This window comes from Sparus aurata, chromosome 4 (genome assembly GCF_900880675.1).
Source record: "Sparus aurata chromosome 4, fSpaAur1.1, whole genome shotgun sequence".
NCBI classification, from domain to species: domain Eukaryota; kingdom Metazoa; phylum Chordata; class Actinopteri; order Spariformes; family Sparidae; genus Sparus; species Sparus aurata.
This window is the reverse complement of record NC_044190.1, coordinates 21564825-21580936: the sequence shown is the minus strand read 5'-3', so window position 1 is coordinate 21580936 and position 16112 is coordinate 21564825. Positions and strand designations below refer to the sequence as shown.

At 40.2% G+C, this 16112-nt stretch overlaps 1 protein-coding gene across 3 annotated transcripts; it reads right to left on the bottom strand.

Moving 5' to 3' along the window:
* Positions 1-962: 962 nt before the first annotated feature.
* On the bottom strand, positions 963-16112 carry dync1li2 (dynein, cytoplasmic 1, light intermediate chain 2). 3 transcript variants are annotated; one of them, XM_030413555.1, is made up of 13 exons: positions 15909-16112; positions 15028-15101; positions 14498-14614; positions 14148-14378; positions 9201-9364; positions 8125-8218; positions 7819-7954; positions 7565-7676; positions 7407-7466; positions 6659-6703; positions 6409-6526; positions 5352-5480; positions 963-4498 (listed from the first exon to the last, which is right to left on the bottom strand). In XM_030413555.1, exons 1-13 carry the CDS (start codon positions 15992-15994, stop codon positions 4386-4388), a joined length of 1479 nt encoding a protein of 492 aa, XP_030269415.1. In that variant the 5' UTR covers positions 15995-16112; the 3' UTR covers positions 963-4385. The 3 variants fall into 3 exon arrangements, with proteins under 3 accessions (XP_030269415.1, XP_030269417.1, XP_030269416.1); XM_030413557.1 differs by having other exon boundaries at positions 963-4493; XM_030413556.1 differs by lacking the exon at positions 15909-16112 and adding an exon at positions 15180-15302.

Genomic DNA, 16112 nt, shown 5'->3' with positions numbered 1-16112 from the left:
GTTAGAAAGCACCTGTCTGAAATGGGTTTAAATAATGTCTTGTCAACTCAGTGTGGGATCCTCACAGAGCAACAGCATTGAAGCACTGTCCTGAACAACTGATGTAGATGAGGACGTGTTTTAAAATGTAAAAAAAAAAAACTCCATAGTCCAAGTCTGAGGAAGCCCCGAGATCCCAAACTGAGTTCACGCCAGTATTTACATGCACTTGAAACAGACAACCCTTTAGCTTAGCAACTATAGTGAAGATTTCAGCTCTAAAAGAAAACGTGCAAATAAAGTATTTTCAAATGCATTTGGAACCTGGAAACTTAGACGTGGATTCTGCAAGATAAAGCTGCATGAAGCCATTCAATTTATTATTATTATTTTTTACATTTTAAAACAAGTCCACATCTACTTTAGTTCTTTGGGTGAACAGTTTCTCTGTGAAGCTCTAGAAATGATTTTTAGGGGCACCTGTTAGATCAGTTGGTAGAGCGGGAGTCCTGAGTGTAAGGGCCTTGTCCTTGCTGCAGCACCCCAGGGTTCAAGTCCGACCTGTCGCCCTTTGTTGCATGTCACCCCCTCTATCTCATCCAAAGGCTTGTCTAAAATGTACAATGGGTAGATTTCCTCAGCAATGCCTTAGATAATAAAATGTGTAATTTGAGACATATTTTGTGTATAAAAAGCAAAGGGGGTCAACATTAAAATCTTTTAATCTCTGCCTATACTTGCAATCTTTCAGTGTTTTACTAACAGTGTCATTGAGTGCTTACATTTCCATTTTTAATTGAGCAATCAGCACCAGTGTTAGTAACTCAATAACACTATTTCATATTGCTATGTGCTTCCATGTGGCGTTCTTGTGGATAAATTAATGTTGTGAAATGTTCCGTTCTCACAACGTTCAGTATTTTGTCGAAAACACGATTAATCAAACACTTGCATACACAGACACAAAAATGTGAAACGTCGAACAAAGTTTGGATTCTTGGTTTTATTGAAGCCAGGGGTCTGATAAACATTTTCCTTATTTTTGTCGGCGTAAGAAGCTAAGAGTCCACATGGCAGCTTAGAGGCTACAGAATTGTGTTAAAAGTCATACAATCAAACTTCTGAATTCATTCAGGACACAAAAATGCAGCCAGCCATGTGCTTACAATGTCTTGATATCCTGAATACAAAAGGACTGGAAGCAGAAGCTCAAAGTCTCATATATAGACGTAGACTGTTGATAGTGGTCGAAGGCAATTCAGTTAGGATGTGACGAGACAGTCACTTTCAACTGATGCTTGAATACAAAAGGTACAACATCTGTTCATTATTCAATCTTGGGAGCGACAACCTATCTTTACAAAGAGCAAGTGCAACTTTGAAAGCAAGTAACATGAGAGCACTTCATTCCCATCAGTTAAATGCCAAATTTTAAAGTGTGGCCATGTTTTTATGTGGAAATATCAGTGTGATCAATCAGGTTAGGGTGACATTTTACAATTCTTTTGAAAACAGAAAATGTCTGGGACAAAATCATATTTGTCAACAAAAAGGAAACAGGCCTAAGTAGGATGTAAACACAAACGAGGTTATGTTTTGTGGGCAAAACAGGACAGACCTGTAAAAGAAATGGAAATGTATTTGGTTGATTTACTTTGAGATGTCCTAAAAACATCTCTAAGCAAAAAGGTGTAATGATGATGATTTACAAATGTACATCACCAACAGAAAGGGCCCATTCCATAGTTAACCACCACGAGCACCTTCCTTTACTTCCGCAGCGAATGCAGATAAATAATGAAGTTTCAATGTGTGGGATAACTTCTAGGATTAATTTACTAAATGTTCTAATAAAAAGGCAGAAAGGCAAAAAAAAAAGAAAAATATGCATTCTGTATCATTAACTGTACCAACAGGGAATTGATACAAGTGTCCGAGGAAAAGTGCTTATTTCAACATGTGGAGGTGCGGCTCCTGGCTGTTCTCACATTGTGCTTCATCCACTTCGGCAACAGACTCTCAGGGGCACGTTCCACCCCGTCATAAAACAAGAGGGGAAAAAAATTAAAGAAAAAAAAGAAAAAGAAAAACAATAAGAGCTTGGTGTTGATCAAAAGTAAGTCCAAAAACAGATGTGGAGCATCATTTTGACAACAAATCAAATCATGCATAAAGTAGACTGTACGCCAGTATGGTCACGTGGTTAATTCCCTTACAGAGCAAATGTTTTCTTTAAATGAAGTTAAACCCTAATTGAAGACCAAATTTAGAGGATTTACCATAATCTTTAGGTACACAGTTTTTTCTCCTTTAACTCTTGAATGCGTTTCTTGATATGGTTGAGTGGAGCAAGGCATTTCTAGCATTTTGTATAGGGTGTTATTCAAAAAACAAGACTTCATAGGCAGGTCTGAAGTTTGGAATGCAGGGGCTCCATGCAAGAGTAGGACAAAATAAAAATGGCCACTGGTTAATCTTATGGATGATTACAAAATATAAAAGCAGAAAATATTGACTAACATGCATCTTTGGTTCCATGTTCCAATTCACTCCAGTTGTCCTTTTTTGCCATTATTTCAATAGCAAATAGCTGCTCTCTTAACACCTGCCATTAATTCTGTGAAAGCTACTCACATACACTATCCATAGGATTAAGTAGGGCCTTGCATACAGTTTTAAGAATAATGTACATTTAATTTTGATTAGATTGGTGTCATGAAACCATAAATAGTATTTGATATGGTACAGTATGCAAAAAAAAAGAGAAAGAAATTACATAACACAATTAAGCAACCCCTTAAGGACACACAATTAATTAGGAGCATTCCTGTGAAGGCAGGGCGCCCAGTGTGACAAACTGTTAGCTGTACATTGAAGGCAAAGGTTGTAGTTTCAAATGGGCACTGAGAGAGAGCGAAATAAAAATAACCCGACTGGACAACCAGGTTTCCTACAGGGATGTGGTTCCTACAGCTACTTCATGTAGAAACTGGGAATGTTTTAACTGACATGCGAAGTACAGCGAGAATAAAACACGTGAAACCAGAGGGACAGAGTGCTGTCGAACACTGAAGGATAAAACATCTCATCTTGTTCAAACCACAACAAATCATTGCGAGTGTATTTTGGCTGCAGAGCGAGTGGTTTCGACCACAGTGAGTGTTCGTCTGATGGACCCAAACTTCCATCATGTGGTTCCTTCTTAATATGAGAAGCCTTTACAGTTTGTATGAAGGTATTCAATCTATTGCTCTATTGAACACCATCAGCTAGGCCACAGAAATCTTATTTCTGAAAAATAACAGAGACCACAGGCTTGTTGTACATCAACAAAAATGTAAAACAAAATAAATTATTTGGATGACAAGAAATGGACAAAAACCTTTTAACCGATGGTGCTACAGTGCATTTCCTCTTACGTAGACAAGCACCTCTACTATGACACAAACAGCTAACTGTGCGAGGCACTTAGGAGTTATAGTAGGAAAGATGCTGCCCAACCCCCTCCCCGAATATACACACCTGTAGCTAAAGAAGCGATTATGTTGCAACCTCTATGCCTGTCAAATCTCAACCAGTCTCATTTAATCAAAGACACTATTTTCAGAATTTGGACAGAATTGCATTTTATACAAAATCAAAGTTAACCTGAATAGATTTTTTTTGTATTTATATTTACATAATCCTTCGAAATGATTAGAGCGAATGATATGATATGCTATCAGCTATCTGGACTTGTCATATTAGTGTCATGACGTCAGTGGCATTTTAACATGTTATGTGATACAGATGAGTTTTGCTTAAACCAATAAATGGTGCACAAAATAAAATAAAAAGGAGGAACTTTGTATAAATACATCAGTATCACATCCAACATCTTTTTTTTTGTTTGTTTGTTTTTTTTTTTTACATACTACATATGTTTGCAAGTATTTAATTACTTCTCTCAATGAATATAAGTTTAAATACCTTTCCAATCAAAACCAAATTCCTTCCATGAGATAAGCTGAACCAGAGGCCACAGGAGCAGTAAATTTTCCACTCTTTAAAACCCACCAGCAGGGTGTTATACCCCAGAAACCAGAGGGCCTGCAGCCCAGCACATCAGGCTGCCAGGGAGTGTGCACATATTTCCATAAACTGACACCCTTCACAAAGTTACATTTACAGTGGAAGAGAGGACAGAAATACAGCCAGGCCTTCAGCACTTATCATCTCATAAACACCTTCATCCTCTCCCTTTTCCCATCTCACCAGACCAAAATATCTGATAGCATCTGAACTCATTCTCGTGCAACCTCTGTGTGTGCTGGCTGATATAGACATTGGGAATTTGGTCAATTTCTTTTTATGCTCGCATGTACATGTAATCTTTGCAGTGGACGATGCAGCTGTTTTTGTTGCTTTCACGCTTCGTTCTCTGTTGGCGGTGGTATGTTGTTAGCTGAAACCATGGAGTCTTGTTTGCGAGTCATCCTGTCCAACTCGGCCTGGACATCAGTCAAACCCGGCTTCTGCCCTTGGAAAAGACAGGAGACAAAGTCCAAAGTAATCTCCTGTAGCGTCTGTGTGTACTCATAAATAACATTTTTTCTATGGCCAGCAAGCGGATGGATGGGGGTTGGATAGTGTTGCGGTCGCATGCTGGGAATCGGCGGCTCGCTGCCACAGTTAACACACACATGCAAAACTAATCATCAGACAAAGGGACATATACTCATGCATTATCCTTTCAGCTCAGTCTCACAAAGATGTTAACTCTGTTCAGCGCTGGAACAAAACATAAATGTCAGTGGTCCCGGACAGAGAGATGAGTTATGAGAGGTTTCCCCTCAACATTTCACTGGGTACATTCAGCCATTTCACAAACAGTATTTGACTTTGTTATATTATTGAAAATATAACCAAAAAAACGTGCTGGAGCTGAAAATAAGAACTGGTGACATGCAAATCAGCACAGGTTACTGAAGTAAAATTATAGGTAAATAATTAGTTGAGCAGTGCGATATGACATGGAGTGAGTGGCATTAGTTTCATGAGGGCACTTATGATTGAAAGTTTGGTGCATACAGGCCTGTGACAAGTTCCTTCAGGTCTCAGAAGTTCAGTCAAAGAAGACAACCTTTCTTTTTCTCCTGTTTTAACCTTCTCTCTCAGGCTGCAGAGATAAAACTCCAGACAGCAAAATGGTCCACAACTGTTTCTAACTCCCCTTGTCTTCACTTAAGTGTACATGCAGTCTGTGCTCCGAGATGGATCTCAAGACACAGGATGCTACAAGTCAACAATAATGCTTGAGAGCTGTTCTGCTAACCTGTAAGGAAGAAGGTTTGAAAATAGAGAGAGATAAAGAGAACTTGAAGAGGTTGTACCTGTTTTCTTGGCAGACCCTTGCACTCCAGCTCCAACTGCTCCACTTCCTGGGCTCCCCGGGGCGCCAGTCTTTTTACTCAACAGGCTGTTGAAGAAGTTAGCCAGCACTCCCTCATTGGCAGCCCCCGCTGCAGGAAAAACATGGAACTTAAAATCACTTCTGCATTACTGAGACTTCACCACACTTAATAATAACCAGCATGTTGTTGTCATCATTTTTTTTTTTTGGTGTTGAGAAGGTAGCAAGTAGTTTAATTATCAACAGCCTGGGATAGCTTCAGTTACTTCATTCAAAAAACATATCCTGGCATGTTTAATCAAAAAAGGCAATTTCTTTATCTTTTAAAGTTCAGGATCAAGCTCTTTAACCCGTGAAGGGCGGTGTATTGCACTCTGGCATTCGCACCACCCTGAAACCAAATGTTTTTCTCAGAGGGCTTTACAATCTGTACAGCATATGACACCTCTTATCTGAGGATCCTTGAGTTGGACAAGGAAATTGTCCACAAAGCATCCTTTCATCAGAAAGAAATGTGGTCGTACAGTTGAAGAGTGTGTATCCAGCTGCTATAAACACATAACTTTCCTTTTTGAGAATTGCACACAGAATAGAAAAAGCTTTTATTAACAATGTTTGAATTTGTAACCACAATAGGCAAAGCTGAACTGGCCTCTATTAAATCTTGTTCAACCCAGCCTTCTGTTGTGTTTGGCTGGAATGCACTCGGCCCCCCACTGTACTTAATGATGTAGACAAAATCATTATTTCTCCTTAAGGGTGGCCAGCTTGGGAAAAGGCGCAGGAATCTATTGTTATGTGGATTATTTTCGTTGTTACCTCTTGGGGGCAATATTGCTGCACTTAAGTAAAAAGCTATTCTCATTACAGCCAAAGGATCAAAGGGGGAATGGAAAGGACTTTGATCAAAGCAGTTTTTTTGCAGGGGTTCAAACATAAAGAGAATCGTGAATTAAATTAAAACAATGTGGAAGAGTACACAGTGTGAACCATAAAAATCAGGCAGGAAAAGTAATTAGTTTTAAAAAAGCTCTAACCTTTCATGTTAGGGTCAGGCTTTTTGACAGCAGCCATTGGTGAGCCACTGGTCACAGTGGGTTGGCCGGCACGACCTGCGGGCCGTGGAGACCCTGAGGCTGTCCGTCCTGGAGACTCCTGCGACAAAGAGACCAAAACAACACTGTGGTCACAAACCAAGCCAATACAACAGTGACAAAACCGGACATGCACAGAAAAAGTAAAATCCATTTCTATGGTTTATCATTTGAGTTGTGTCAAGACACTTACTGTTGCTCCTCTTGTTGGCGTGGCGGGCTGCTTCGCTAACATTGACTGAAGAGTAAAAACATTTTTGAAAGTGAATGTCTTAACTCGTAGGTTTATGGTATCAGCAACATGTTCTTATGCATACGAAAGGGAAGCACGGAGTCAAAATGGATGTTGTTAACAGAAATGGTTGACTTTCACTAAACTAATGTCAAACATACATATTTTTAAAACTTGTATCATTTTGAAAGCCTCCACAGTGTATGCAAGGTAAGTTTCAATCACCTCCTGTACCAACTTTGATTTAGATTTCAACGATTAGAAGGACAGTCAGTGCAGAAAGAAACCTCAACTTACACTGAACACTTCTCTAACCTGCAAAGCTGAAGCCTCGGTTGAATGTTTTTTTTAGCTTGCCTTTCTGGTCTTTTTTGTCCAAAAAATAGGAAGTGAATATGATGTTGCTTGCCATGTGGAAGTTTCAGATGTTTACCAGCACATGAGTCAAGTATGCAAATGTATTTTATAGTGAAAGCCAGTTCAGGATCACCACAATCTGACCTCAAGTTGTTCACTAAATTTTAGCCATTTTTTGCTACCACAAACACTCATACCTTTAACAAAACATCAGTCCACGTTATCTACTTTGATCAGAGGAAGACATTTTAGCAACTTGCATTTGAAATCAATGCAGAATTTTCCGACACACCGTCAATGTCAGTAGCTGGTGACATAAATCATGAAATATGCAAGAAAGACTGATGCATACCTGTTGCTTCATCAGGAAAACCTGCTCATCCTCTGCACATATCTCTTTGTCATGAACCAGCTGTGAAGAATAGTCCAGGAGAAGGCATGTGGTTATTCAATTGGCAGTTCTGGACTGTAATGCCACCCCTTAGGTTGAGTTGTCACGCATTGCCATACCTTTCGTACTGGAGGCTTTGTGATAAAATCTTCAAATGGATCTTCGGGTCTGACTGTTGTGAAGTTTTCATGCAAAATCCCAATTTTCTTCTCATTATCCCATCCAGATGGACTGAAAGAAAGGGGGGGGAGACCGTTTAACTACACTGGGTGAATTGACATAAATTCTGTTACGGTTAATTACTTAAAGTTTTTTACTCGGAATAAAAATAAGAATTGGGTTTTGGTATAAAACCATCTGAAGCCTCACTTACATGAACACTGCATCCTTCTCCACCACTAAGGCAGGTGTGGTGAACTGGAAGTCATACATCTTATGTACTATATATTTGTAAAGCAGGTCCATGTTCTTCTCCTCTTTGACTGAAGTATAGATCAGGCCAGCTCCATCTGTTAAATTCAGTTAAGGCAGCAAGCCATCGGGTTGTGACATAAATAGTAGGTAAGGTGATTTTATTCAACATAATATTAAAGACCATATAGAAAACCCTGATGTATGGCCTATACAGTCAAACAGTCAGTGTTTAATTACAATGAATAGCAATCAAATAAAAGGATACACTGTAAGGAAAATCGCCTGATGTGGGACTGGATGAAATCAAAGTGCTCCTCTCTGTAGTCGTGCTCTTTCTCTAGTACGCTGACTGCATCGCACTGAAGAATTAGGGATTGAAAGTAGAAGATAAATATTTAAACTGCACAGACAATAAAATGCTGGAATTCAAACATACGGACATGGTTACATTGCAATTACAATTTTAGCCTAACTGGGAGAGACAGTTTTGACTCACATAAATTCACATCCATCCAAGTGTTGCTTTTTTCCCCTCTCTTATAAGTGCCTAGTAAAATATAATTGTCCTAAGAAGTTATTCACAGCACAGAAATGTACACAGATCAGTGACAGCAAATGACTGAGGTAGGAGTTGGTGAGGATTAGAGGGAAGGACACCTTCAAAACACTATGTGCCCTGAGGACATGGTGGCAAACTTGCCCTTGGAAGGCTCTGGGAGGAGATTTTTGGTGTGCTGCCTGCTGAGCCTCTGCTACAACCTTGCATGAATCCCAAGATGATGACCTCTACTTTCTCTACTCTTCCATGATTAGTCATGACAGAAGGGACAAGGTTAGAAGAAGACTAAAAGCAGAGTTTTACAATCGAAAGTATAAAGAATTCTTTATTATAAGCATCTATAGACAAGATGAAGCTATATAGCAAATAATGGTCTTAAAGAATGTCTCCCTCTGCCAAGATGAGAACTTTTTCCCCCTGAGAAGGGCTAAACAAAAGCACCTCACATAAAAAAGGCACATTCACCATTTTTTGGTCACAGCTAGCATGTGAAACTCTGCTGATGACTGCACTGTGTTTTCCAGTGCTAGCCTTTGCCTGGAGGGTTAACAAGCAAGTATAATGGCCGCTTTTCATTAGAGGAAGCTGTCTTATATAAGCACAACATAAAACTGCTGCTAATGCACAATGCTTATTGGTTTGGACTGACTCTACATAAAGTCTGTGCCTCACATGGTGACAATTCAAGAACCCATCAGAGGAAACAAGCAGTGAGGGCTTCTGTCAAGGTGTCAAAGGAAGCTTTCTGTGCTAACGGTCTTGGGGCTGAAGAAAGTATTTACCTTTGTGCAAACTATTAGCACTGGAATGCCCAGGTTGTGTGTGAGTGTGTTTTCCCCAAGTGGTAGCACAACGGCCTCGTCTTCCCCTGCTGTCGGGGCCCGTCTCTGTGGGGAGGCTGGGGTGGCATCCTCTGGCTCTGCATACTCCTGAAATGCTTTCACCACTAGTGGAAAGACAAAGGGAGTCAGAGATTAAAAACATTAGTAAACAAAACATAAAACTCCAGATAAGCCCAATAAAAATTAAGATTAGTTATGTTTGCACTGTCTTTATCTGCCTTCATTTGTTAATGATGATGTTTGGTCTCACACACTCGTTTACCTTGTTTTCTATCATACTGGCTTCCTGGTTCACAATAAATCATTAAAAAGAACATTAGCCCTTTTATAAGAAAATGCCAAATGAAAGGAGATCTCATCATGTACCAGTGGGTATAAATAAATAAAAGAAAATCAATGTAAAGCAATGCTTTTGTAGACCTTCCTCTTACCCAATAAAAATGGCTCTCTCCCAAGTAGTTTTCACACCAAGTTATGTGCAAAAAGTTGTTGACATGGCTAACAAAAAAAGAAAAAAAAATGTGTTGGCAGTAGAAACATATTAAGCAAGGGAACTAAACCACTCGTAACCTCTGCAACACCCTGATGCGGAATTATAAACCTGGTTTTACAGTGCAGTGTAAAATGTTGTGCTCAGCCTCAAACTATGCTGCTGAAATTAGATCATGGGGTACTTAAGAGTAGACTTTAGCGGCATATAAACATATGCACACTTCTGCCAAATACCTGTTGGAAAAAAATCTGAACTTAAATACACATTAAGCAGTCATTACTGATATATAGTGTAGCATCATTGGTGATGACACATTGACATAATAAGCCTTGGGTGAAAGAGAGAAAAAGATATAAAAATGGCATCCTTCACTTTACTATTTTGCTTCCCCAGTTGTCAAGACATTTACAGGGCTGTGGTGTGAGGAAGAGGTGGTGGTGGTTGGGAGGGTTATATGCAGGAAGCTTTGGCCTACTTCCTCAGGGGCTTCGGGAATGCAGTTGGGGACAGCCCACAAAGCCAGACTGACTCGCTGTTTTGAGCCTCCTTTAGTTTTAAACACGGGATTTAGTGTATGGGGCGAGAACATGTGTTCTAAGCAATCTAAAAGGGAACCCTTCTTGGACACAGGATTACACAAATCCAGTGCATATGCACAAAAAGGTTGGCGTATGTATATTAGAGCTTAAGGCAGGTATTTAACATGATGATGTTACAACACCCAAAAGGAAGAATCATAAAACTAGTTGGTACTTCCTCCCCAGCTGAGGTTTATAGACAGAGGACATCTGAACCTAATTTTGCAAAAAATTGAATGACTTCAAGAAGATAGTCAGACTTTCATCTAATTCTTTTTAGTGCAGCGTCTTAAAAGCTACACAGGAGGCCTATTGGGGCTTGAGATGGCACACAACTAGGCGATCTAATAAATGAGTAACAGGCAAGAGACCATATTTATTGCGCAGTTATCAAACCTACAGTGGGTATGTGATTCAATAAAGAGAGATCTTGGGTGGAGTATCCCTTTAAAATAGAAAGTGAAGACAGGCAGACTTTGCCCCACTAAGACCTGTATATCTGTTCCACAAACAAAGGTGAGGTCAGAATGCACTGGCACACATAATCAAGGACAGCTCAGCCTTCATTAAATCAAATGTACTGTACTTTAAGTCTCGAAACTTAGACCTTCATTCGGGAAATATTTCACCACCTATGCAGTAGAAAGATAGTAGAAAATATTTCCAGAATTGGTGCAACAGGACAAGCGAAAACAGAAAAAGGGCTCTGGTATTCAGTAGAGGGAAGAAAACCTCTATATAAAAAAAAGAATTCACTGCTCTGAACTACACAACTATAAGCTGGTCGGTGATGTACTGCAAGTTGTTTGATACTTAGCTTTAGTTTGGTTTGTCTTTGTTACAGCAAAAAAAGGCAGCTGCCTGCTCACAAACTTTATAGTATTACAGCTAATACAACAGCACATCAAAACATTTTCTGCTTCATTTTAGGTGAGAAAAGGGCATTGCAGGGTCGCCCCTCTCTTGATCCAAACTTTTCTCCCCAAGGATGGAAGTCATATTTGTTCATTCAATTGTAGTAATCATGTTCTTGATGTCAAACCAAGAAGGTAACGGTTAGGGTAAGGGGTTTCAGTGGGCGTTAATGGTTCACTATGATTCTCCTGTCATCTTTGGAAAAACAATGCTATACTGTGGAAGTGAACATTCAAAACATTCAAAAAATGCAGAAGTACAATCTGTAGCTGAGACAACAGCTCTAGTCCCAGCAAAAACTCATCTGATGACTAATACATGAGTGGGGAGCTCTGGTTGGTTGCAAGTAAGGTGGAGAGAAGTCAAACATTGTTCACTTGCACATAATACCAGTATTGTAATGATACAATACTGGCTAAAAATCTGCAAAATTTCACTTTAATCATTAAGATCCTCATTGCATAATTGTTTTTGTACGATTAAAAGCTGTCTTTACTGGCCACATAAGAAAATTTGGGTTTAATGGCCATCAACTTTTGAATCAGTCTCAAACCCAGGGTTTGTACACATTTTTCAAGGTCAAATTCAAGCACTTTTCAAGCACTTTTAAGGGTCATTTTCAAGATTTTCCAGCACCTTTTTGCTGGGGTAAAATACATATCTACAGGAATATATATACTCATGATTTTTTCTTATCACAATTATGTACATTGTATTATGCTGTAAACATCTAAAATTATGTTTCATAATAGCAAAAACTTCAGAAATTAATTATCCAGTCTGATCCCAATTTTGTGGAAGACAGAGTTATAATGTCACGCACTTTCAAGCACTTAAACTAAAATCCAAGTACTTTTCAGACCTTGAAAACACAACATTGAAATTCAAGCACTTTCAAGGATTTCAAGCACCCGTACGAACCCTGCAAACCGTTCACTACTTAACGTGTTTTACAGCTGCCAAACCTTTTTCCTAACAGACCTAGAGTCAGAACAAAATACCTGACATATCTGCCTAGACACTAGTCAGATACTGTAGCTAAAAGAAAAAGAACCCTTGTGTCATCAGTACCACAGAAGACTAAGAGTTAAATATTTCCAATTTCAACGTGTGGTCCCAGCAGCAATAGGCTCATCCTGTAATTTGACTTGAGAAGACTCCAGCAGCCAGCCTTCTTCAGTTACAGCACAACAGGAGTCAGAACGTCCGGCCCACTGACTGCATTCAGACCCACTCAGTTTACGTCCCCTTCCTTTCCCTGGCGCTGCTGCCGGGAGGGGAGGGAACAATGATGCAAGACGTCTGCAAGACTCGCTGGACAACAGCCACTGACACACATACACAAACTTCCAGTCTGTCTGTCAGCCTGTCTCCCTCACTCACACACTCATATCCACAAATAATCTGACCAGGTCTTACCAATCTGCTACTGACATCACCACAGACAGAGTAGAAGATGATTTATCTGGATGACATGGCTCAGCTAAACGGGAAATCTGACCATGTCAGAGGGCGGGGCCAAAATGTTAAGCAGGAGGACCTGTAAATCTGACAAACAGATTTAAGGCTAAGCCAAAACAACTGACCAAACTGAGAGGACTCCTCAAGTGCACAGAAAAACACTACAAGTGCACTTTAGGTGTAATGTAGCTGCAAGCCTACGTTTGGTGAACACAAGCTATTACGTTTAACTTCCAGGCAGTATTTCCTTTCTACTGCATTGTATTAAAATCACCTACACTTAACTGTTACAGCGGCTTGAAATGAAATAAGCCAGTAAAACAAACTGAAAATGTGGACCAATTAAAAGTCATTTCACCCACTTAATGTGTTTGTATTTAACAATGTGCTTCAGTCATCGCTTGGCTACCACTTCCCTTTTCTTTTTCACATGTTTGCCAGCAGATCATTAGACTACTTGTTAGTACTTGTCACTGTATTACCATGCTGTATGTCAAAGCACTTTTAAACCTGTTCTGTCATATTCATCTGCACTGATTAAACTATTTGACTTTTTGCAATAAATCATTTCAGACCTGCAAAGGCAGCAAGCAAATTTCAAGGCATAGAGGAAGCTTCTGTAAAACCCTGCCAGCTGAACCAAGTTGTCCGAAAGCAAGGATCTCTACAAAAACAAAAGAACTGTTTAAACTGTTCATAAGCGAGAGATGACCTGATCTAAAATTAACAGGAGAACATCTGAGTGCATTACATTCATTGATCTGCAGAACTCGCCTCCAGCAAGATCATGCAGCTGAGGATCATGGGCCTCTCTGATGATGACCTAGAAACATCCGTGACAATGTGTAATGTTACACAGCGCTTGCCTTCCATGCTATGCAGCCAGGGACCAATCTCTCCTTGTTCCCAGCAGCCAGTCAGCGAGGAGTCTTGCTCTTATTATATAAGGCTACCATTGCTTCCACACTGGGATGCTTCAGGCTCCTTCTATGAGTGCTTTTTTCTTATAGTCCTCTCCTGAGTCATATCAATCTTAACCAATGCTCTACTTTAACAAATCCATAGCATTTTAACGCACACCGACCACTCCTTTAATCCTTTTAGGGTCATCTTTACATTGACCCAATGCTCAACGAGGGAACAGGCCAGCTACGTAATAAAAATTTACACGTTCTGATTTAGGGATAATATTGAACAGTAGAACAAAATTTGAGAAAATTTCAGCTCTAAACCAGACTTTTAAAAAACGCAGTTTGGAGCTGGGTCCAGTGGGGGGGAAAAAAAAAAGTTTTACAGAAATTGCTAAGGGGTAAATCTTCTGGCCTTGTGCTTTTAAATTGGAACACATACCTCATTGAATATTTACTTAACTGGAGGTTTCATTTCGCTCCATCCACAATGCGAGTAACCTATGAATAGATAAACTCAAACATTACTTACTCTTCTGCTCCATTTCTCTCATGTCCTCAGGTTGGAGCTTGAGCTTGTCCACATGGTCACGCAGTACGCTCGCCCACTTCTGCAGCGACTCCATAATGGTCCAGGGCCGTGACATATCCGCAACAAACACAGCTAAACAGTCAGGCAGTGACTGCGCTGAAACAGCAAACTTAAGCAGGCCTTTGTGGTATAGGTCTCCATCCAGGATCCACACATTGCAGCGAGTAAGGTCTGCAAAGAAACAAACAAAATGTGATAAGACATAGAAATATAAGCAACACAATTGTTGTTTATTTCTTAAAAGCTACTGCTCTAAAACAAGCACGGAAAGTTACAGCTGGCAAACTAACCATCTCTGTCCTCATCATGGACATTCAAGTACAGATATTCCAGTCCCCTCCCTTTCTTGTTGTGATCAGCTCCTTGAAGTTTGGCCACAAGTGACGTTTTTCCTGATCCATCCTCACCTGCAAGACAGTTTATTCATCAGCTTACATTTGACATTATTCGTTATCATAAGTAGCATTCATTTTATTCTTCAATCTTTCTATCTCCAATGCAATAATGCATGCCTGTCAGAGGCTGCCGATCTTTAAAACACATTTCTCTGTTCAACAGCAGTATTTCTCCCATTTTCTGAAGGGCCAACCCACATAAATACTACCGCACCCAAGTAGGCTTTCATGTCTATTATGTCTTCCTTACAAGAGTGTGGGAAGAAACAGGGCCGTTTAAAGATACAGAAAGGTTTTAAAGTGAAATGAACCACCTTTGTGAGTTCAGTTTGGTTTTTGCAGTTTGCGGGCCCTTCACTTCCCTCAGGGTTGACCATCACAAATAAACTGCAAACACTGCAGAAGGGAGACTTTCACACACTTACCAAATACCAGGATGTTTTTTCCTGATGGCAACTTTGAACTCGATCTAGTTGAAACTTCACTCAGTATCGAGGTCCTACAAGAAACAACAATACACATTTTGAGGAAAACAGACACACAGTCAAGTGGCACATTGACAGCTAACGTTACCCACCTGGAAAACAGAATCTGCTTCCAAAACAGTAAATGGTCTGCTAATATTACTAAACTCATGATGATAGAGGAGACTACGCCACTGTTACTATATGACCAGTGATGTGTCCACGACAACACGGAAAAAAAACAAAAAAAAACAGGAAATGATAAGTCATCTGCACTGACCGGTAAGCTAGAAATAAGTAGCTAGCAATGGACATGAATCCATAAATTGAAGCCTCATAAAATGTGCGATTCCCAATGATAAGCTCTAAATAAACCTATATGATTTTCCTACAATCTTTCAGTCGGTTACGGTATTTGCTTGTTAAGGCTTTCGTTCCTGTTAGCTTGTTGTATCCTGCATAAAAGGAGCTAGTTGGTTTATAGGTGTTGTCTTAACGTCAGCTAACAGCTAAAGCCCCTGACAGTATGAATGGCTGTCTCAAACTTGACTGATCATTCAACAAATCCCCCTTGTATTAATAAAACGTGCTAATGCTTAATTAATCAGCAGAGACGTGAGTCCATTTAGCATAACTGACGTTAGCCGATCAGCTAACACAAGTAACGTTAGCTAGCACACTGACCGCCCAGCTTCAGTTACCGCTAGCTAGTGTTACTGCTAGTCGGGCCGGTGAATCATTCTGAGCGACCGGCAGTGACAAAGCAAGAACCACTACGGCTGTTATTTTCCAAGAAGGGCCACGAGAGACATGGAGTCGTTTAAAAGAGCAGCAGCACTTGCCAGAGGTTTTGTCCTTCTTCGTCTTCGTTGTTGTTGTCGCCTGCCCCGGCTGCGCCCGGGAGCTGTTTCTCCAGAACGGGAGCCATCTTCTCTTTCTACAACCACAAAGGCAAGGCCCTGCTTCTTGGGCACCGCTAGCACCGCCCTCCCTCCAAGTAGCCAAGGGTGCGTTAGATTTATTGACTGTGACGTCGCGCCGACACC